Genomic DNA, 23,575 nt, shown 5'->3' on the forward strand with positions numbered 1-23,575 from the left:
TCTTAGTTCACGTCTTTAATATGTTCACAGATTCTTGCACAAGTTGTGTGATATCTGAAGTGATAACATCACTGATGAGTAATCTCATATATTTTTAGTGAGATGCTTTGCAAACTTTTGGTCACTTTTCCAAGTTTCTATTGAGTCAGGTTGGGAACATACATATCAGCTGAACTGGGCCAATAAGACCCATAATTTGGGAACAGAGTTTCATTTTTACCTACTCTGCAGCTTGAGCTGTTAAAGTTGGCTATATCATTTTGGCTAAAAAGAAAGGCCACACCTCTTTCATACTTGTTAAAATACAGAGGCAGTTTTGACTTCACTAGCTGCAAAATTTTTCAGGCATCTTTAAGAATGACTGAATGTCTACAATGTTTTAACTCAGTTCAGTTGCTCAGTCATGTCCAGCTTTTTGCGACCCCATGGACTGCAGCATGCCAGGCTTTCCTGTCTATCACCAACTCCTGGAGCTTGTTCAAACTCATTTCCATTGAGTCCGTGATGCCATCCAACCATCTCATCCTCTGTCATCCCCTTCTCCTTCCGCCATCAATCTTTCCCAGCATCAGGGTCTTTTCCAATGAGTCCATTCTTGGCATCAGGTGGTCAAAGTACTGGAGCTTCAGCTTCAGCATCAGTCCTTCCAATGAATATTCAGGACTGATTTCCTTTAGGATGGACGGGTTGGATCTCCTTGTAGTTCAAAGGACTCTCAAGAGTCTTCTCCAACACCACAGTTCAAAAGCATCAATTCTTTGGCACTCAGCTTTCTTTATAGTAAAATCATCACATCCATACATGCCTACTGGAAAAATCATAGCTTTGACTAGACAGACCTTTGTTGGCAAAGTAATGTCTCTGCTTTTTAGTTACTTAACAGAAAAAAAAAAGTCTTTTTTCTAATTAAGATTCTTACTGTCTAATCCTAGTGGCAAATTTCATGGTATTTTCCAAATTAGGAGGAAATTTGTGCTGTGTGCTAAGTCACATCAGCTGTGTTTGACTCTTTGCAACGCCATGGACTATAGCCTGCCAGGCTCCACTGCCCTTGGGATTCTTCAGGCAAGTATACTGGAGTGGGTTGCCATGCCCTCCTCCAGGATATATTCCCCACCCAGGGACAGAACCAGTTTCTCTTACATCTCCTGCACTGGCAGGCAGGCTCTTCACCACTAGTACCACTTGGGAAGCCCAAGGAGGAAACTTATTTCCTTCTAATGCAAGTTGACTAGGAAGCCAAGGGGAGAACTTTGTACCGCTGGATTACACATTTTTTGGTTTGGGTTTGTTCTTCTTTTGAGCTGAAATCTATGTACACACACAGAATTTACATACACAAATCATAAGCGCACCATTCAAGGAACTCTGAGTCATGCATATACCTTCGTAACCCAAATACTTAATAACATACAGAAGATCCTATCACCGCAGAAAATCCTTCATGCCCCTTCCCCACTGATCCATGCCCACACCCTCCTAAAGGCAACCCCTGCTTGGATATTTTTTATATAGAGATTAGTTTTGTCTCGGGAACTCCCCTGGTGGTCCAGTGGTTAAGACTGCACACTTTCACGACAGGCAGTGTGGGTTCAATCCCCGGTCGGGGAACCAAATCCCCACATGCCGCAAGGTGCAGCAAAGAGAGAGAGAGTAGCTTTGCCTCTTCTAGAACTCCATGGGTCCTAGAACACTTTTTATTCCTTGTCCTTAAATCATATTGAAAGGGACGCCTTACTGTATTAAACACTGATGCTGATTTTGATATGACTTTTGCCTCTGATAAAAAAAATTACAACTAGAGTCACCTCCATGGACTCCAAAATGTATCAGTTCACAGACACTTGGTTTCTGTCTTTTCCTGGTTTATCCACAGAGATCATTACCTCAGCAATGTCCCCACACCTAGATCCACAACTCCACACACAAAGGCACAAAGCTGTTTGTATTTGAATTCTTCTTTCATTGTCTCACATTTTTGAAGGTATATCCTGCTGTTAATATCTGTAAGAGAGTCTTCCTTCTAAAGGAAAATTACTGTGGCCATTCACACAGGATTTCCCTAGGCAGGTGGGAACTATTCTTTCCCCTCAGGGATGGCTGACTTTCCCTTGGCCCTCTTCCACAGTTAATAATATCCTTACACCAGGCTAAATTCAGAAGGTAATGGGCTTCCTCCTTGAAAGTCTCTGGCTGAGAACTTCCTGTTTTAATACTAACAGCATTATTTAGTATAACAAAGCAGCAGCTAATAGAGATTATTCATTCTTCTCACATCTCCCTTCTGTTCATGTACATAAGACCCTCCCTCCCCAAGCAGGAACCAAACTCATGTTTTTCAATGGGTCACAATGCAGTTTCCATTAATTATAGCTGTGTAAGCCTCAAGATCGCTGAGGAAGGCTTTCTTATATCTTCTTGCTATTCTTTGGAACTCTTCATTCAGATGCTTATATCTTTCCTTTTGCTTTTCACTTCTCTTCTTTTCACAGCTATCTGTAAGGCCTCCTCAGACAGCCATTTTGCTTTTTTGCATTTCTTTTCCATGGGGATGGTCTTGATCCCTGTCTCCTGTACAATGTCATGAACCTCCGTTCGTAGTTCATCAGGCCCTCTATCTATCAGATCTAGTCCCTCAAATCTATTTCTCACTTCTACTGTATAATCATAAGGGATTTGATTTAGGTTGTAACTGAATGGTCTATTGGTTTTCCCTACTTTCTTCAATTTAAGTCTGAATTTGGCAATAAGGAGTTCATGATCTGAGCCACAGTCAGCTCCTGGTCTTGTTTTTGTTGACTGTATAGAGCTTCTCCATCTTTGGCTGCAAAGAATATAATCAATCTGATTTCGGTGTTGACCATCTGGTGATGTCCATGTGTAGAGTCTTCTCTTGTGTTGTTGGGAGAGGGTGTTTGCTATGACCAGTGCATTTTCTTGGCAAAACTCTATTAGTCTTTGTCCTGCTTCATTCCACAGAATGGGAAAGACTAGAGATCTCTTCAAGAAAATTAGAGATACCAAGGGAACATTTCATGCAAAGATGGGCTAAAGGACAGAAATGGTATGGACCTAACAGAGGCAGAAGATCTTAAGAAGAGGTGACAAGAATACACAGAACTGTACAAAAAAGATCTTCACAACCAAGATAGTCATGATGGTGTGATCACTCCCTAGAGCCAGACATCCTGGAATGTGAAGTCAAGTGGGCCTTAGAAAGCATCACTACAAACAAAGCTAGTGGAAGTGATGGAATTCCAGTTGAGCTATTTCAAATCCTGAAAGATGATGCTGTGAAAGTGCTGCACTCAATATGCTAGCAAATTTGGAAAACTCAGCAGTGGCCACAAAACTGGAAAAGGTCAGTTTTCATTCCAATCCCAAAGAAAGGCAATGCCAAAGAATGCTCAAACTACCACACAATTGCACTCATCTCACACGCTAGTAAAGTAATGCTCAAAATTCTCCAAGCCAGGCTTCAGCAATATGTGAACCGTGAACTTCCAGATGTTCAAGCTGGTTTTAGAAAAGGCAGAGGAACTAGAGATCAAATTGCCAACATCCGCTGGACCATCGAAAAAGCAAGAGAGTTCCAGAAAAACATCTATTTCTGCTTTATTGACTATGCCAAAGCCTTTGACTGTGTGGATCACAATAAACTGAAAATTCTTCAAGAGATGGGAATACCAGACCACCTGATCTGCCTCTTGAGAAACCTGTATGCAGGTCAGGAAGCAACAGTTAGAACTAGACATGGAACAACAGACTGGTTCCAAATAGGAAAAGGAGTACGTCAAGGCTGTATATTGTCACCCTGCTTATTTAACTTATATGCAGAGTACATCATGAGAAACGCTGGACTGGAAGAAGCACAAGCTGGAATCAAGATTGCCAGGAGAAATATCAATAACCTCAGATACGCAGATGACACCACCCTTATGGCAGAAAGTGAAGAGGAACTCAAAAGCCTCTTGATGAAAGTGAAAGTGGAGAGTGAAAAAGTTGGCTTAAAGCTCAACATTCAGAAAACGAAGATCATGGCATCTGGTCCCATCACTTCATGGGAAATAGATGGGGAAACAGTGGAAACAGTGTCAGACTTTATTTTGGGGCACTCCAAAATCACTGTGATGGTGACTGCAGCCATGAAATTAAAAGACGCTTACTCCTTGTAAGAAAAGTTATGACCAACCTAGATAGCATATTCAAAAGCAGAGACATTACTTTGCCAACAAAGGTCCGTCTAGTCAAGGCTATGGTTTTTCCTGTGGTCATGTATGGATGTGAGAGTTGGACTGTGAAGAAAGCTGAGTGCCAAAGAATTGATGCTTTTGAACTGTGGTGTTGGAGAAGACTCTTGAGAGTCCCTTGGACTGCAAGGAGATCCAACCAGTCCATTCTGAAGGAGATCAGCCCTGGGTGTTCATTGGAAGGAATGATGCTGAAGCTGAAACTCCAGTACTTTGGCCACCTCATGCGAAGAGTTGACTTATTGGAAAAGACCCTGATGCTGAGAGGGATTGGGGGCAGGAGGAGAAGGGGACGACAGAGGATGAGATGGCTGGATGGCATCACTGACTCGATGGACGTGGGTCTGAGTAAACTCTGGGAGTTGGTGATAGACAGGGAGGCCTGGCATGCTGTGATTTATGGGGTTGCAAACAGTCGGACACGACTGAGCAAGTGAACTGAACTGAAGCCTCAAGATCTTACCTAGTTTTACCTCCCTCAGGTAACATTAGGTGTCATCTTACAAAGTACTCCCTTCCTACATGAGTCCATTCTTGACCCAAGGCTTTATAATACCAGGGAAACCAGTCCTGTGTGGGCTGTACACACACTTGTGTAATTCACACAACCGTGGACATCCAAATATATAGAAACCTCAGCTATCTGAAACTTTTGGGGTGAGCCAGTTTGGATGGCAAAATTTTTCCAGATAAGTGAGAATTAATTCCTTTAAATAAGAGATAGTATCTGAAAGTTAATCATTATGCAAACAACAATGAATATCTATCACCTTGCCCAGTGAATACAGGAAAGCCCTTAGGCTCTGTACAAAATGGTTCTAAGCAACCATGCATTTTGTGTTTCTTGTTCTTCCTGTTTCTAATCCTTCTCCTGCCTTCTTAATCCCATCTCTGCCCAATATTTCTGAAAATCTATTCGAACTTCTCTTCCATCTCTTAAGAATCTCCCCATTCTTAAATGAAAAACATCCATCTTTCAGACTTTCTGTAAGTCTGCGAATACCTTTGACAGCAACAATCATATGTGATGCCTCTTCTTAATCGGATGACATCTAACAATCCTAAAATGGACCGGTGCAACGCTTTGTAGCTTAACTGTGGACATAATGTGACTTTTAACTTTGCTGATTGTTCTGTTTTTGCTGTTTGTTGCCTGCATCTGTAACTGTGTGACTGGATTTGTTTCTAGCCACATGAAGGCTTTTAAGTTACAAATGGTTGCTCAAACTCCTGCCACTGCAGCAGCTTCCTCCAGCTACTATTTGGGGCCCCTGGATCAGAGACCCTCAATATGAGGGTTAGGAGAATATGTTGCCTCAACAATTTAGGGATGATGTACCTTTCCCTAGGCAACATAGTTCTCCTAAAAGAAAAGGGGGGAATGAGAGGGTAACAAGTAGGAAGGCTTGGGGTCTCCAAACGGAGGAAAGAGGCTGCAAGTGTCAGACATCTTTTCTCTCTCTCTTAAGCGGCAGGAGGAAACAAACTCCAAGTGTCTATTTCTGGCTTCCCTGACAGCTCAGTTGGTAAAGAATCCCCCTGCCATGCAGGAGACCCCGGTTTGATTCCTGGGTTGGGAAGATCCCCTGGAGAAGGGATAGGCTATGCACCCCAGTATTCTTGGGCTTCCCTTATGGCTCAGCTGGTAAAGAATCCACCCACAAAGTGGGAGACCTGGCTTCAATCCCCAGGTTGGGAAGATCCCCTGGAGAATGGATAGGCTACCCACTCCAGTATTCTGGCCTGGAGAATTCCATGGACTTAAGTCCACGGGGCTGCAAAGAGTCGGACACGACTGAGCAACTTTAAATGTAAAAATAGAAGATCTTCTTCCTCCCATCATCCATCAGTACTACAGTTCTCTACCCTAGCCACATATTAAAATTTTCTGTAAAGTTTTCCCCAAAATGATGTACCACCTCTATCAATCTGGAAACTGAAACTTAAAGTAACAATGAGATTTAGATCCAATCCCATCAGACTGGTAAAAATTAGAGTAGCATGTTGTAGGTGGAGGGTTACTGGTGGAAAAGTAAGTTAAAGCCGTTTAATAAAGGAACTGTCCACACATTTTAAATTAAATATACTTATTCCCCATATACTTCAGAAAAACATTTAGCAGTTCTTACAAAGTTAGACATGCATCCACCACACAGCCCAACAATTCTACACCTGTGTTTACTCAAGAGAAATGAAAACAGGTCAACCAAGAAAAACTACACAAAAATGTTCACAACAGCTTTGTTCATAATACCCCCAAACTGGAAACAACCCAATTATCAGGAGAACTGATAAAACAAGTTATGGTATTTTTATAGCATGAAATATTGCCCTGGTTAAAAAAAATAAAGAGCACCTCCCAGAGTAATGGAAATAAAAGTAAAAATAAACAAATGGGACCTAATTACATTTAAAAGCTTTTCCATAACGAAGGAAACTATAAGCAAGGTGACAGCCTTCAGAAAGGGAGAAAATAATAGCAAACGAAGCAACTGACAAAGAATTAACCTCAAAAATATACAAGTAGCTCCTGCAGCTCAATTCCAGGAAAATAAACGACCCAATCTAAAAATGGGCCAAAGAACTAAAGAGACATTTCTCCAAAGAAGACATACAGATGGCTAACAAACACATGAAAAGATGCTCAACATCACTCATTATCAGAGAAATGCAAATCAAAACCACAGTGAGGTACCATCTCATGCCAGTCAGAATGGCTGCGATCCAAAAGTCTATAAACAATAAATGCTGGAGCGGGTGCGGAGAAAAAGGAACCCTCTTGCTCTGTTGGTGGGAATGCAAACTAGTACAGCCACTATGGAGAAAAGTGTGGAGATTCCTTAATAAAACTGGAAATAGAACTGCCATATGACCCAGCAATCCCACTGCTGGGCATACACACTGAGGAAACCAGAAGGGAAAGAGACACGTGTACCCCAATGTTCATTGCGGCACTGTTTACAATAGCCAGGACATGGAAGCAACCTAGATGTCCATTGGCAGATGAGTGGATAAGAAAGCTGTGGTACATATACACAATGGAGTATTATTCAGCCATTAAAAAGAATACATTTGAATCAGTTCTAATGAGGTGGATGAAACTGGAGCCTATTATACAGAGTGAAGTAAATCAGAAAGAAAAACACCAATACAGTATACTAATGCATACATATGGAATTTAGAAAGATGGTAACGATGACCCTATGTTCGAAACTGCAAAAGAGACACAGATGTAAAGAACAGTCTTTTGGACTCCGGGAGAAGGCGAGGGTGGGATGATTTGAGAGAATAGGATTGAAACATGTATATTATCATATGTGAAACAGATCACCAGTCAGGTTGAATGCATGAGACAGGATGCTCAGGGCTGGTGCACTGGGATGACCCTGAGGGATGGGATGGGGAGGGAGGTGGGAGGGGGGCTCAGGATGGGGAACACATGTGCACCTGTGGCTGATTCATGTCAATTCATGTCAATTCATGGCTAAAACCACTACAGTATTATAAGGTAATTAGCCTCCAGTTAAAATAAATTAATTTTTGAAAAAAAGCAAACAACTGATATGACCCCCAAAACATGGATGAATCTCAAAAACATAATGCTGAGCTAGACAGGTCAGACACAAAAAGCTACATACCACATGACTCCACTTGTGTGAAGTTCAAGAACAGGCAAAACTAATCTATGGTGAACGAAACTGGAACAGTGGTTGCCTATGAGAAAGTTGAAATTGGCTGAAAGGAGGCAGCAAAGAACTCTCTAAAGTAATGACAATGCTCCCTTTCTTGTCTGAACAGGAGTGTATTTGTCATGATGAATATACACACTGGTCAAAACTTGATGAACTGTGCACTTGAGACCTGGTCATTTAACTGTTGGCAAATTTTATCTTAATTTAAAAAAAAAAAAGAATAAAATCATCAAATGGCTGAATGAGCTATAAAAAGATGAGACAAACAGAAGAACAATCCCTGTCCTGGGAGACTAGCCCACTTAGGTCAACAGCTCCTGTGGGGATATGCAGAGTGGTATTCATAGCAGCATTGCTTTTATCAGCCAAAACCCAAACCACAACAGACAACAAGAAAACAGAGAACTGAGCTGCTCAAAGGGGGAAAAAAGATGTTAGAGCTGTACCTCATGTAATTTTAAGTCAGAAAAACAATATACAGATAAGTGGATACAACAGATTCCATGTTTGAAAAATAAGTCATGGCAAACCTAGACAGCATATTAAAAAGCAGAGACATTACTTTGCCAACAAAGGTCCAAATAGCCAAAGCTATGACTTTTCCAGTAGTCATGTATGGATGTGAGAGTTGGACCATAAAGAAGGATGAGCACTGAAGAATTGACACTTTTGAACTGTGGTGCTGGAGAAGACTCTTAAGAGTCCCTTGGACTGCAAGGAGATCCAACCAGTCTATCCTAAAGGAAATCAATCTTGAATATTCATTGGAAGGACCGATGCTGAAGGTGAAGCTCCAATACTTGAGCCACCTGAAGCAAAGAGCTGACTCACTGGAAAAAAACCCTGATGCTGAGAACGATTGAAGGCAGGAGAAGAAGGGGACGACAGAGGACGAGATTGGTGGATGGCATCACTGACTCAATGGACATGAGTTTGAGCAAGCTCCAGGAGATAGTGAAGGACAGGGAAGCCTGGCGTGCTAGAGTCCATGGGGTCACAAAGAGTTGGACATGACTGAACATCTGAACAACAACAAAGCCCCACCCAGACACATCTATGCAAGGTTACATAAGCGTGAAAACATGAAAGGAAACCCCCAGCTTATTACTGTGGATTTGGAATGACATGTGGGTGGTGAGGCAAAGAGGGAAGGAAAACATCTCTTCCTCAGAAAGACCCCACTTGTCAAACAGGCTCTCTAATGAAAACCAACTACAATACGGTCCTGTTGATGAATATTTATTCATAAAGACACACACACAAAAAGCGTCAAATGATTAACTATGATATCCCAGAATACTGAGGTTTCAAATGATTTTTAAGTTCCATCCCACACTTTTATGGATTGTTCAATTTTTACAATCATATAATCAGAAACAATCTCAGAGTTGGTTTTGTGGTAGTGGGAAATTTTTTTAATTAAAAATAAATTTAAAAGCTTTAAAAAAAATACTGATGTCCAGGCCCCCACTTCAGGGCAACTGAGAATATCTGAGTATAGGGCCCAAGCTTAGACATTCTTTTTAAAAAGTTCCCCAGGTGATTCTAACAGCAGTCAAGGTAAAGAACCACAGAATTTCTCAGAAAAGTCAACCGTATGGACCTTTACACCTTGCAGTTTGGCTTCTGCTTGTCCCAGAGCCCCCAGTGATCTACCACTTGGGCTAACTTCTGACCACTGCACTTGGAATCCTCTCCTCTCCTGGCTTCAACTCACTCCTTTACTTATTATCGTTCAGTGCCCATCTCAAATGCCGATGTTCCAGGTATTTTCCCACCTTCCCAAGGGTCCAAGACCTTCTTCTTTTGCATCCCCAGAACACCATGTCTCACTCTAATGGCTTCATGCAGTCTCCCTGGCTTTGCATGTGGGCGTTTATTCATCCCCTCCACATACACTGATCGAGCACTTGGCGCAGTGACCCCACTCCCCGTGCTATGTGATAAACTTCTAGGTCAGAAATGATGCCTGACTTTTCTTTCTAGTCTCTGCAGTCTCTAGTATGGTGTTTTGCATAGAATAGATGCTACTCTCTTGTTGAATTACCTTTCAGTGTATTATGACTTTTCACTTCTCTGCCGTGTCTGTTCTCTTTGTCCCTTCCAATTTTCTGTGTGATTAGTGACAGGGAAATCGAGCCTTGTTTAAAATTTTTTTCTGGGAACTCTGTGTATATAAAGAAGTGTGCGAGGAGGTGCTGTTGAAAACTCCCCAGAAGATGGAGAGCCAGACACTGTCCTCGGGGAGATTCCAGGACAGGACAAGAGAAAAGACAAGTGTATGAACACCTTTAGCTCAAAAAAACAAAAGGAGAAATGTTTCAGAGATGGACAGACAGGAATTCTGGAAGATTATCTTCTCTGGGGATCAGGGACTACTTCCTTTAAAAGATAATCGTTGAATGAGGCATTAAAAGGCCGATCCTATTTGGATGAACAGAGAAGTAAAGGACAGGGAGTGGTCAGGGGAGAGAGGCATTGCCAGGAACAGCAAAGTAGGGCAGGAACCTAGGTGGCTTGTGGGCTTGGGCTTGATTACAGTGGGAGAGAGGGACAAGGGCAAGTCATAGAGGGCCTTAAACATCAGGAAGCACTGTGAGCCTGTGCTTCCAAAACTTAAGGTTATTAAGCAACAAAATGACAAAAACTTTTTTAAAACTGTGAAGGATTGTTAAGAGCAACAAGTTTTTACTGAGTCCCTGAGGAATCTTCCCATCTGGGGAGATCATGAGCTTCCTGCACGGATTCCATCATAGTGTTGTAAGAGACATGGTGGCCTTCTTCACTTGCATCCTGCTGGTTTTGACTGGGTGAGAATGCCATGGAACCAAATTCCAAATAGATGAGGTTTACTATAACTCATAGAGAGTCCACTTTTGGGGAGGGGGGGACATGTCGTGAGACATGCTGAATCTTAGTTTCCTGACCGGTGCCCCCCACATTGGGAGCATGGAGTCTTAACCACTGGATGGTCAGGGAATTCCCAGGAGTCCACTTCTTTTGCTTTTTGCCACAGGGAGATATTTGTGATGGAAAAGTCCTCTTAAAAAGTTCAGAGATGGCCAGAAATTTTACTTCTGGGCACATACTCCAGAGAATTGACCCATTTCCATGACAGCATTGTTTACAACAGCCAAAAGGTAGAAAGAATGCTAGTGTCCTCCAATGGGTGAAGGGTGAACACAACGTGACCTCTGCATACAGTGAAATATTTATCATTCAGCCTTAAAAAGAAAGGAAATATTGACACATACTACAACATGCGGATGTATTGAGGGTGTTATACTAAGTGAAATAAACACTAAAAGACAAATACTGGGTGATCCCACTTATATCAGACAACCAGAGCAGTCAAATCCGTAGCATCGTAAAGTAGAAGAGTGGTTGGCAGAGGCCAGAGGGAAGAGGGAATGGAGAGTAGCAGTTTAAAATATATAGTGTTGGATTTCCCTGGTGGTCAAGAACCTGCCCGCCATGCAAGGGACATGGGTTTGATCCCTAGTCCGGGAAGACTCTACATGCAGTGGGCAACTGCGCCCATGCACCGCAAGAGAAGCCACCGCAATGAGAAGCCCACGCACTGCAAGCGGAGAGGAGCCCCCACCCTCTGCAACTGGAGAAAGCCAGTACGCAGCAATGAGACCCAGTGCAGCCATAAATAAATAAATAATTTTTTAAATAAAATAAAATGTATAATGTCAGCTTTGCAGGATGGAAAGAGTTCTGAGGATTAGCTGCACAATGAGGTGAATGTATTCAACACCAGTGAATGGTTAAGATGGTATATTTTATGCTATGTATATTTTACCACAATTAGGAAAAAAAAATGGGATAGTACAGGTTCACAACCTCTTATCTATGATTCTGAAATCCTCAAAGCTCTGGACACCAAAAATTTTGATTACAGTCTGCTGTCTCCCAACTCCACTGAGGTATTAAAGAATAAACAGTCTATGTGTCACATTTATCTTCTAAAAACTAGAAAAACTCTGAACGCTGAAAGGCCTCCAGAAGTTTCAGATAAAGGACTGCTAACCTGAATTCTGATAATATCCATCTTTCCTCTTTAGACAAGAGCAGATAGATCCTGACCGTGGACAACTGATCCATCTATTCACTGACTAATGATGCATTATATTCTGTGGTTTGGGGGTTCTACTGGCTGGTCCCTGCTTTAGAAAAACTAATCAACAATCTGAGTAAAATAATTAGCAGTTAGTTCTTTATTTTGTTTTCGCACTTTCTTTTACCAACTTCAGGTCTCACTTTAGGACACTGCGTGGTCCTGTGTCCAGCCACACACTGGCACCCAAGAATGCTGGGCAGGCCACGGTTGGCACAGGCACAAAGTGATGTTTCAGGACAGCTTACCAGATCACACCTGGGCACACTGGACACAAACTGAGCACCCTGGCAGCCGAGAATAAATCCAGCTAAATTCAGGAGGACACACACCACAGACAGCAGCACAAAGAGATTCACCTGAAACAGCAAGAAAAGAGGCAGTTAGAGAAGAGATGACGGCTAAATTCAGAGACAGATTTTTTTCTAAGTAAAAAGACTCATTCTTTTCCTAAAGGAAAAAAAAAGTCAGAACCATGTTTTTAATGGACAAACTTTCCCCCCCACTTTTTAGAATGCTTTAAATTGTGCTAAGGAATGCCACTGACCCTCAAGTCTTCTCAATTTCAAGTCCCTATTTTTCTTCCTCTTTGCAAATAATAGAATCCTGACTTTTAGCTGTACATGACATTAAGCCATGGCTATTTCCTCCTTGAGCCACTGTTATTTCTTCCAAATTTTATAGAATCATGGTAATTGGATAAATGGAGAATTCTAGAACATACATGGAATCCAGGAAAATCAAGGAGTTCAGAGCCATTACCAGCCAGAAATGATAGTATATGTGTAAAAATAAAACAAAGGTGAGTCTTTTTTTCAGTTCCAAACACCATTGGTACTAAAGAAAAGGCATGCAATGATCTTCCAAGTACTCATCTCCAAAGTTAAATATTACAAATACTATGCTAAATGATTAAGAATTGACAGAAATCAATCAAGAAGTCAGTATTTACTTAGCACAAATTAGAAACTACAAAGGATTTTTCAACCTGATTTTTCAAACATATTTGCAGAAGACTGAAAACCTGAAAGATTTTCAATCTTTTGCAAATATGAAAGATTGAAACTAATGATTATCAGTTTTAGAACCAAGCACCATTTCAGGAAGTCAATATGTCAGGACTGGCTGGTAAATGAGTTAACATGTGAAGTCTAGAGAAAGCTCTTTCCTTATTACTGGTATTTCAAGAAGCTTGAAAATATCTCCCAGACCCAACTAATGAGTCAATATTCAATATTACATGATGTCCCTTTTCTTAAGAGGAATTCTTCTTTCCTCTCCAAGAGGAGTTTAAGAACTGTAAACAACTGAGTCTAAGAATCCAGACCCTTCCTGAACCTGACTGAAGACTCTTTCTTGATCGATGAACAAGGAGACTTGTTTTTCACCAAGTCTGGCTTCTGCTTCTCTCCTTTTTTGTTAATTGGTTAAAGGATTATGCGCCCTGTCACCAATCTTGGGGAAAATGCTGGAAGTGGCCTCTGTGTTGCCATTTCCCAGGCTAGCTTCCTCTCTGTCTGTAAACTTGACTTGCACTGTGTTCCCATGCAAGAGCCCCCTTTTTACTGTCATCCCTGATCATGCCTAAGCTTTTTGGGAAATTAGAATTCATAATTAGCAAAAGACAGGACATGGTCTTCTTACATGGGTTTCTTCCATGTCCTGGCAGTTGCTACTCAAAGAGACCTAATACATCTGGAATCTTCTCACTGAACAACACAATTATTGTTACTATGGGAAATCTTGAACTTGTCTTTGGAAATTTTCTTTTAATGAATATCAGATGACTTGAAAAGAAAAGATAGCTATAATCCTTATACCCACCAGCCCACCACTAATCTTCATAACTGAAAATTAGCAGCATCAGATTTAGAATGGGTGAGAGTCTATTACCCAACACTGGACCTCAAATCTCTTCATTAGAATCTTAAATCCAGCTCATCAAAAGACATCAGTAAGAAATCAATGGGCAAGCCACCGACTGGGAGAAAACATTTCATGCCTATATTGAATAAAGAAGCTATGTCTAGAATATACAAATAACTCCCCAACTCAATAATAAAAAGACAAATAACTCAATTTAAAAAATCAGGCAAAAGACTTGAACAGAAATGTCACAAAACAAGATATATGAATAGCCAAGAAGCAGATGAAAAAGTGCTCAACATCAACAGTCATCACTGAATGCAAATTAAAACCACAGAGGGATTACCTCACCCTAACTAGAATGGTTAAAATTAAAGACTGACAAGAGCAAGTGTTGGTGAGGATAAGGAGCATGTGGACTCTCAAACACTGCTTGGCCAAGTATAAAATAGTACCAACGCTTTAGAAAACTATATGGAAAGAGGAGGGGGAGTAACTTTCCAGTGAACCCAACAAACAGTAAATTAATGAGGTGACCAAGGTTAATATTACTGATAAGTGATATTGACACCCAACATTCTTGACATTTCTGATAAAGATGGCACTTTACTCTGTGATCTTCCTCACCCAAATTCATAAAAACTTCAGTCGATTCATGAGAAAACATCAGATAATCCCAATTGAAATACATTCTAAAAAATACCTGACCAGTATTCTGCAAAACAGTCAAGGTCCTCAAAACTTGAAAGTTTGAGAAATTGTTACAGTCAGGAGGATCCCAAGGAGATATGACACTTAAATGTAATGTGGTGTCCTGGGATGGAATCATAGACAGAAAAAGGACAGAGGGCAAAAACTAAGAAACTCTGAAGAGTATAGACTTTAGTTAACAATATATCAATGGATTTCCCTGGTGGCTGAGACGGTAAAGAATCTACCTGCAATGCAGGAGACCAGGGTTCGATCCCTGGGTTGGAAAGATTTCCTGGAGAGGGAAATGGCAACCCACTCTAATATTCTTGCCTGGAGAATTCCATGGACAGAGGAGCCTTGAGGGCTACAGTGCACAGGGTTGCAAAGAGTTGGACACTACTAAGCACCTAGCACTTGCACTTTTCACTTTCAGTATATCAATACTGGTTCATTAATGGTGCCAAATGTACCATACCAATGTCAGATATCAATAATAGAGGAAACTGGGTATGGGGTATAAGGACCACTCTGTGCTATCTATGCAATATTTCTATAAAACTGTGCTTACACAGTCGTGTCTGACTCTCTGAGGCCCCATGGACTATAGCCTACCAGGACCCTCTTTCCATGGAATTTTCCAGGCAAGAATACTGGAATGAGCTGCCATTTCCTACTCCAGGGGATCTTCCCAACCCAAGGATTGAACACTCGTCTCCTGCATCTCATCCATTGGCAGGTGGATTCTTTACCATTAGTGCCACCTGGGAAACACTTCTGTAATACTAAAACTATTCTAAAATAAAAAACATACAGATGGCTAATAAATATGTGAAAATATGCTCAACATCACTCATCATTAGAGAAATGCAAATCAAAACCACAATGAGGTATCATCTCGCACTGGTCAGAATGGCCATCGTCAAAAAGTTTAAAAGTCTACAAACAGTAAATGCTGGAGAGGGTGTGAAGAAAAAGGAAACCTCTTACACTGCTGGTGGGAATGCAAACTGGTATAGCTGCTATGGAGAACAGTGTGGAGATTCCTTAAAAAACTGGGAATAGAAATGCAATATGACACAGCTTTAAAAAGTTGGCTTAAAAATTCAACATTCAAAAAATTAAGATCATGGCATCCGGTTCCATCACTTCATGGCAAATAGATGCGGAAAGAATGGAAACAGTGACAGACTTTATTTTCTTGGGCTCCAAAATCACTGCGAATGCTGACTGCAACCATGAAATTAAAAGACACTTAGTTCTTGGAAGAAAAGCTATGATCAATCTAGACAGCATATTAAAAAGCAGAAACATGACTTTTCCAACAAAGGTCCATATAGTGAAAGCTATGGTTTTTCCAATAGTCATGTATGGATGTGAGAGCTGGACTATAAAGAAGGCTGAGCAAAATTGATGCTTTTGAACTGTAGTGTTGGAGAAAACTCTTGAGAGTCTCTTGCACTGCAAAGAGATCAAACCAGTCCACCCTAAAGGAAATCAATCCTGAATATTCATTGAAAGGACCAATGCTGAAGCTGATGCTCCAATACTTTGGCTACCTGATTCAGGAAATCAATCCTGAATATTCATTGGAAGGACTGATGCTGAAGCTGAAGCTCCAATACTGTGGCTACCTGAAGTGAATACTTTACCAACTGATTAGAAAAGACCCTGATGCTAGGAAAGACTGAAGGCAGAAGGAGAAGGGGATGACAATGGACAAAATGGTTGGATGGCATCACTGACTCAATGGACATGAGTTTGAGCAAGCTCCAGGACATGGTGAAGGACAGGACAGTCTGGCATGCTGCAGTCCATGGCATCACAAAGAGTCGGACATGACTGAACAACTGAACAACAAAGAAGATGGTAACGACAATCCTACATGCAGGGCGACAAAGGAGACACAGATGTAAAGAACAGACTTTTGGACTCAGTGGGAGAAGGTGAGGGTGGGATGATTTGAGAGAATAGCACTGAAACATGTACATCACCATATGTAAAATGATAATCAGTGCAAATTCAATGCATGAAGCAGGACACCCAGAGTCAGTGCTCTGGGACAACCCAGAGGGAAGGGAGGTGGGAGGAGGGTTCAGGATGGGGGGACACATGTATACACACAGCTGATTCATGTTGATGTATGGCAAAAATCATCACAATATTGAAAAGTAATTATCCTCCAATTAAAATGAATAAATTTTTTATCTGCAAAAAATCCGAATATATACCTACAATTTCAATGCTAGGAATGGACCAAAGAAATAAATGCAATTGCCCACAAAAGGACTTACAAAAGGACGTTTACTTTAGCATTATTCAAACTGGGCCAAAAATGAAAAGATGAAAAGAGCTCTAATAATCAACAACAGAAGAATATATAAACAAATTGTGGTACTTTTAAATGATGGAATACCTCCAGCAGTAAAAAGGAACAAACTGGCGATACACAAAACAACATGCAGTTCAAAGACATTACATTGAGTAAAACAGGCCAGATACTGTATGATTCCACTTACATGAAGTTCAAGAACAGACAAACAATCATGGTGAGAGAAATCAGAAGAGCAGTTGCCCTCCCAGAGGAGGTGTGATGTGAGGGGACTGATTAAGAATATAAGGCAACTTTCTGGAGTGATAAAAATGTTTTCTCTCTTGTTTTGGATATTGGCTACATGGTGTATCCAACTGTCAAAGCTTAGCTAATTGAATACTTATGATCTGGGGTTTATATAAATTATACTTAATATATATTTTTTTAAATAAGGAAGAAAATTCTGAGTCCAGCTGTCAAGACAGCAGGGTGAGATCATATAATGTCAGAACAATAAAGATGAGAGAAAGCCCCAGGGATGCACTGCCTAATGGGTTGGCTTCTCTTCTACAGTGGAGGGGCTGCTAGTGAGAAGTCAAAGTCACAGCACCAGAATGGCCACCTGCAAACCTCAGAATAAAGACCTGCCCCAAGGCACACAGGCTGTGTACAAAATTGCCATGCACTCTTTCCCAACTTTATTCCTGATACGGATTTTTTATTACTGTTATTATAACTCTGGCCAAACACTGGCCAAATAGTCACCTAATCACTCTAGTGTAGATCACTGTAGCATATATCAGACATGGTGGCTATTAGGATACCAAGCAATGTCTTTCAGAGATTAAATCAGGCTCAACTTTATGAAATATTGGAGTTATACGGGACTCAGGATTTAAATGGACCTTCAGAATGGACTCATCTGGCTTTTACCTAGTTATAATGGTATAACTTCCAAGACTCAAACATCCACCCCATCTATCACCAGATGCAGTCTTCTCAAACAGAAGACAGTAAAAAATCAGCTACTAGTAAAGAACATCATAGTCAAAAGCCCATTCAGCTATACCTTGAAAGCAGAATTTCTTATACTGGTATTTTCTTCTATTGTCAACAATTTTTGCCTTTAAAAAATCATTGCATGTGATCTGGATTTCTCTTTGTGGAAGGCACCTGAATTTTTCATCAGGACACTTGGTTCAAATTCAGGCTTTCCCCTTGCTTGCCATGATACCTTAGACAATCTCTATCTCTACAAGACTTGGTTTTCTCATCTATTAGAAAGGTCTATTGTCCTACTGGGAGAAAATACATGCAAATGATACAACCGACAGGTGCTTAATTTTCAAAATAAACAAGTAGCTCATACAACTCAACGACAACAAAAAACCCTATTGAAAAGTGGGCAGAAGATCTAAACTGACATTTTTCCAAATAAGACATACAGATGGCCAACATGCACATGAAAAGATGCTTAACATCACTGATTATTAGAGAAATGCAAATCAAAACTACGATGAGGTATCATCTCACACCAGTCAGAATAACCATTATCAAAGTCTACAAACCACAAATCCTGGAGAGGCTGTGGAGAAAAGGGAATCCTCCTACAGTGTTGGTAGGAATGTAAATTGGTGCAGCCACTATGGAAAACAGCAGGGAGGTTTTTCAAAAAATAGAGTTACCATAAGATCCAGCAATCGCACTTGCGGCATATTCTGAACAGAATTCTAACTTGAAAAAATACATGCATCTCTGTGCTAATAGCAGCACTATTTACAATATGCAAGACATGGAAACAACTTAAATGTCCATCTACAGATGAACGGATAAAGACAATGTGGTAGATATATACAATTGAATACTGCTCAGTCACAAAAAAGAAAGAAATAACATCATCTGCAATAACATAGATGGACCTAGAGATTATCATGCTAAGTGAAGTGTGAGAGAGACAAATATCATGATAGTACTTATACATGGAATCTAAAATATGACAAAAATGAATTTACCTATGAAACAGAAACAGACTCACAGACATAAAGAACAGACTGTGGTTGCCAAGCAGAAGAGAGGGTAAAGGAGAGATGGACTGGGAATTTGGGATTAGCAGGTGCAAACCATTATATATAGAAAAAACAAACAATAAGATTCTACTGTATAACACAGGGAACTATATTCAATATCCCATGATAAACCATAATGGAAAAGAATATGAAAAATAATGTACTTATATGTATAATTAAACCACTTTGCTCTATACCAGAAATTAACACAACACTGTAAATCAACTATACATCAATATAATACGTTTTAAAAAAAAAGATCTATCATCCCAGGTACTTCCCAAGATTAATGAGGAAATAACACAAAATGATGTACATGAAAATCTTTTATATGCTGCAAAATACTAGGCAACCAATTTTACTACTGCTAACAATGGGCGTTTTGCCTTTGTGGGGAAGACTTTTTATTATAAAATGAATTTCACAAAATGTGTTTCACTGATTTCCAGTAGCAGCAACTTGTTCTTACACTTGTGATGCATAACTGCCCCCCTGCCCCGAATTTATGGCAGCTGGAAAGGATAATCAGTTACTACAGTCCACCTGTAATAATCTGTAGGTATATTATTTCCAAAACTCTTGCATAAATTCTCTCTGTAGCCTGCTTTAGGAACTCACTCCACCATGCTGACCATTGACACATGTGTGTGAGGTGTCTCCTATTGGCCCCTCCAGATCCTCTCTCTGCTCCCCATACTTCTCCCCTCTCGGGGAGACTGATCTGCAGACTGTATCAATGGGGCTCCTCTGCCCTCTGGTGTCTGGTTTGGTTCAGTCAGTGGGTGCCCTGGAAGAAGACCCAAGGGAGAGAGGAGGATGAGGTTGGAGTAATTATTCTCCTGGTTCCTTCTCTGCAGCTTCAGGTTGGCTGTGTCCCTCATGAAAAGCCACAGATCTTCTCAAGGGCTCCTCAGTACATGATCCCAAATTCTAGACTCTGACTACCTTCCCCTGTCAGGACTACACCCTGCACAGATCTTTGTGAACTGGCCCTTAATGAACTTCTTGTCAGGTTATCATTATAGCATTTTACCAAGACCTTCTCTATAAAATTTTTCCATACATTTAACCTAAATTTTCCCTGCTCTTTAAGCCTATCTCTTATTGTTCTCACTTCAAACTGAATATTACTTGCTCAACGAAGTGAACCTCATGGGTTACAGTCCCTGAATTCTACTGAAGCCAATTCCTCACTGTGATTTACCAACATGTGTGTGTGCATGCATGCTAAGTCACTTCAGTTGTGTCCGACTCTGTGCGACCCTATGGACTGCAGCCCATCAGTCTCCTCTCAGGCTCCTCTGTTCATGCAAATTCTCCAGGCAGGAATACTGGAGTGGGTTGCCATGCCTTCCTCCAGGGGTTCTTCTCAACTCAGGCACCAAACTCGCATCTCTTTCAACTCCTGCATTGGCAAGTGGGTTCTTTACCACTAACGCTACCTGGGCAGTTGGGATTTACCAACAAGAAACACAAAAGCCCAGCGTTCACAGAGAAAAGTCTTTCTAGAATTTATATTTTAGCCATTTAAAGACTGAGGGACCCAAGAAGTAGAGAGTTTGCCTCATTGCATCCTTGGCTTTCAAGAGAAAAATGCAAAATCCAAGATCCAAAGAGGTGGTCCTTTCACAAGGACTGGCAATATGAGTTAAGCCTTTCACGGTTTCAGTTTCACTGTTACTAACTTGAATCATATGTATCTTCTGATACTTATATACCAGGTAGCTTGCCACAAAAGGTATGTTTGTCTTTTCTTTTCTATTTTTTGGCCACCCCACACAGTATGTGGGATCTTAAATTTCCCCTCCAGGGATGGAACCTATCCCCCTGTAATATAAGTGTGGAGTCTTAACCACTGGACCTCCCAGGGAAATCCTTGGAGGTGTGTTCTTCAATTGAGTATCTGGAATTCACCATAACACTGATCTCTTGCAAATGTGTCCCCAGTCCATTCCAGGTCTCAATTAAGTGACCCAATAAAAGAATCAGTATGGGGAAGCCATCCAATAAGAAACATCACCTGTAATTTGCTTATTGCAACCTGCTGAAAGTTCTTCATAATTTCCATCACATTGTTGTTGTTCAGTCGCTGAGCCGAGTTCAACTCTTTGTGACCCATGGACTGCAGCACACCAAGCTTCCCTGTCCTTCACCATCTCCCAGAGTTTGTTCAAACTCATGTCCATTGAGTCAGTGATGCCATTCAACCATCTCATCCTCTGTTGTCCACTTCTCCTCCTGCCCTCAATCGCTCCCAGCATCAGGGTCTTTTCCAATGAGTCAGTTCTTTGCATCAGGTGGCCAAAGTATTGGAGCTTCAGCTTCAGCATCAGTCCTTCCAGTGAATATTCAGGGTAGAAATCTTTAGAATTGACTGGTTTGATTTCCTTGCTGTCCAAGGGACTCTCAAGAGTCTTCTCCAACACCACAATTCTAAAGCATCTATTCTTCATCACTCAGCTTTCTTTACGGTCCAACTCTCACATCTTTTATGACTACTGATTATACAGACCTTTGTTGGCAAAATAATGCTTCTTCTTTTCAATACACTGTCTAGGTTTGTTATAACTTTTCTCACATAACATCATTAAATAATTATGGCTATCACAGCTTGGTATTGTTGAGTCCTTTTTGATACAATATTTCTATCTCTAAATAGACTGACCTTTCCCTGTTGCATAAGGAGTTTTATTTTGCTTCTTAGTTCCCTACTGCTCTAAACTTAAGATTCACCTGAAAATAAACTATGTATCTTTAAATGAATAGTTTCACTAATTGTGTGAAGGTAGAGTAGCTTAAATGAATAGGTTTAAAATAGTGAATTGAACATAAGCATTTAGTTCTACTAAGTCCTGAAAACCCATTAAATTGACAATAAAGGAAATATTTTCAATGCAGAAATTCATAAGGACCAAGAGGAAAAAATTTGGAAGTTAGAAAGCCAGTGTGCAAGCATGAATTGACTCAGGGCTCCTAAGAAAACTGAATCCTACAACCGCAATGACAAAAGCCCAAACAGAAGAATTTATTCCTCAGTCGCCACATGTTCAAAAATGGGTAGCAGCAGATACCTCTGGATGTAACAGTGAGGCTAAAGATTGAACTGGCTGAGAGTCTAAGAAGCAATTAGAAAATGGTACCACCACTATGGGAAACTAGTAGCAGTTTTGAATGAAGTTAAGTATCTATATCCTATGACTCAGCAATTCACCTTTAGGTGCATTAATGTATACATTAATGGGTTATTATGAACCCATTGCTATGATCTTTCTTGTGCATGTCTTTTTGTGGGCATATGCCCACAAATACTGGAAAACAACCCAAATGTCCAAGAATAGGAGAGTAGAGGAACAATTTGTAGTACCCTCTTAAATGAAATAAAACCCACTGCTATGGTTTGAATGTCTGTGTTCCCCCAAGCTCATAAATCGAAATCCTAGCCCCATAGTGATGGTATTAGGAGGTGGGGGTCTTTGGGAGGCAATTAGGTCATGATGGGCAAGCATAAATTTACTCAGTGGTCCTGAGAAAACTGAATCTTACAACAGCGATGAGGAAAGCCAAAACAACAGAATTTATTTCTCATGAATGAGATTAGTGAATTTGTGTATGTATTTTTTGATTTAAATATCAAAGGCTCACCAAATTATTTCCATTAGAAACTTCTCAAAAAGGTTTAATTCAAAAAATACTACCACTGCCTCAGAATCCTTTTCTTTCACACTCTCTTTCATCTTTTAATTTCCCAAGAAAACATCACTGGTACCCATTTAGTCATGATGCCTTATTTTTCTCAGATGATGCTGTTGAAAATAAATGAAAATCAGAATACACTTCTCTCCAGTGGGGTACAAAAACATAGGTCATCTCAAATATGATGAATTTTTTGAATGAATGAACAAATCAACCAATGAATAAATGAAAGAAAATTGATTCTTATGATAAACACTATTTGGAGGTATCATGCATCCTTATCAATATTGTGGAACATACACAGACAGGCCCTGAAAGGCAGTCACCAGATTGACCATCACTGCTTGCATGAAAATGGCTACTGCTATTTCTCCTGGTGGGAACTCACCACTTCCTGGGGAGCAAAGATGGGAAGGGCTGGGACTCCTTTCCCATCATGTCATAGGAATGAGTCGGGGTAGTGAGTGAGTGGGTGGAAGAACTAAGTACCCAGTGCATAGAATTCAGGTTACATTTTCCCACTGAAACAAGAACATTATGTGATCTGGCTGGGAGTGTGACTGACATTCTATGTTCTCAGAGACAAGAAGTCCCAGCTCCAAACTACTGATCAGGCAGTGGTTAATGGGACAAATGTCATAGGACCTATGATAATGAACAAAAACACTTATTTGACTCTTAACATTCACAATTTTAATTCAGTTTGGAGAAGCATTTTAATACACAGATGTAGAATCAAGGGGCCCTTGTAGGGCCAAGTTATCTAAATACAACACACTAACACCAGGGGGGAAAAAAAGGAAGACACCAAACTAAAATCTTTCTGAACTAGCTTAGTAAAATGACTCTTCTGATAGACTGTTCAGCACCATGGCAACCAA

The 23,575-nt window shown here is 40.6% G+C and overlaps 1 protein-coding gene across 1 annotated transcript in view; it reads right to left on the reverse strand.

The window, feature by feature from the left end:
* The window catches only part of ENTREP1 (endosomal transmembrane epsin interactor 1), a 76,737-nt gene that overhangs the window by 20,224 nt on the left and 32,938 nt on the right, over nucleotides 1-23,575 (reverse strand). Inside the window, exon 3 of the mRNA XM_005897469.3 lies at nucleotides 12,314-12,424. Within this exon, the coding sequence (XP_005897531.2) occupies nucleotides 12,314-12,424 (111 nt within the window). The remainder of the gene's footprint in view (nucleotides 1-12,313; nucleotides 12,425-23,575) is intronic.

Source organism: Bos mutus, chromosome 8 (genome assembly GCF_027580195.1).
Source record: "Bos mutus isolate GX-2022 chromosome 8, NWIPB_WYAK_1.1, whole genome shotgun sequence".
Taxonomy (NCBI): Eukaryota; Metazoa; Chordata; class Mammalia; order Artiodactyla; family Bovidae; genus Bos; species Bos mutus.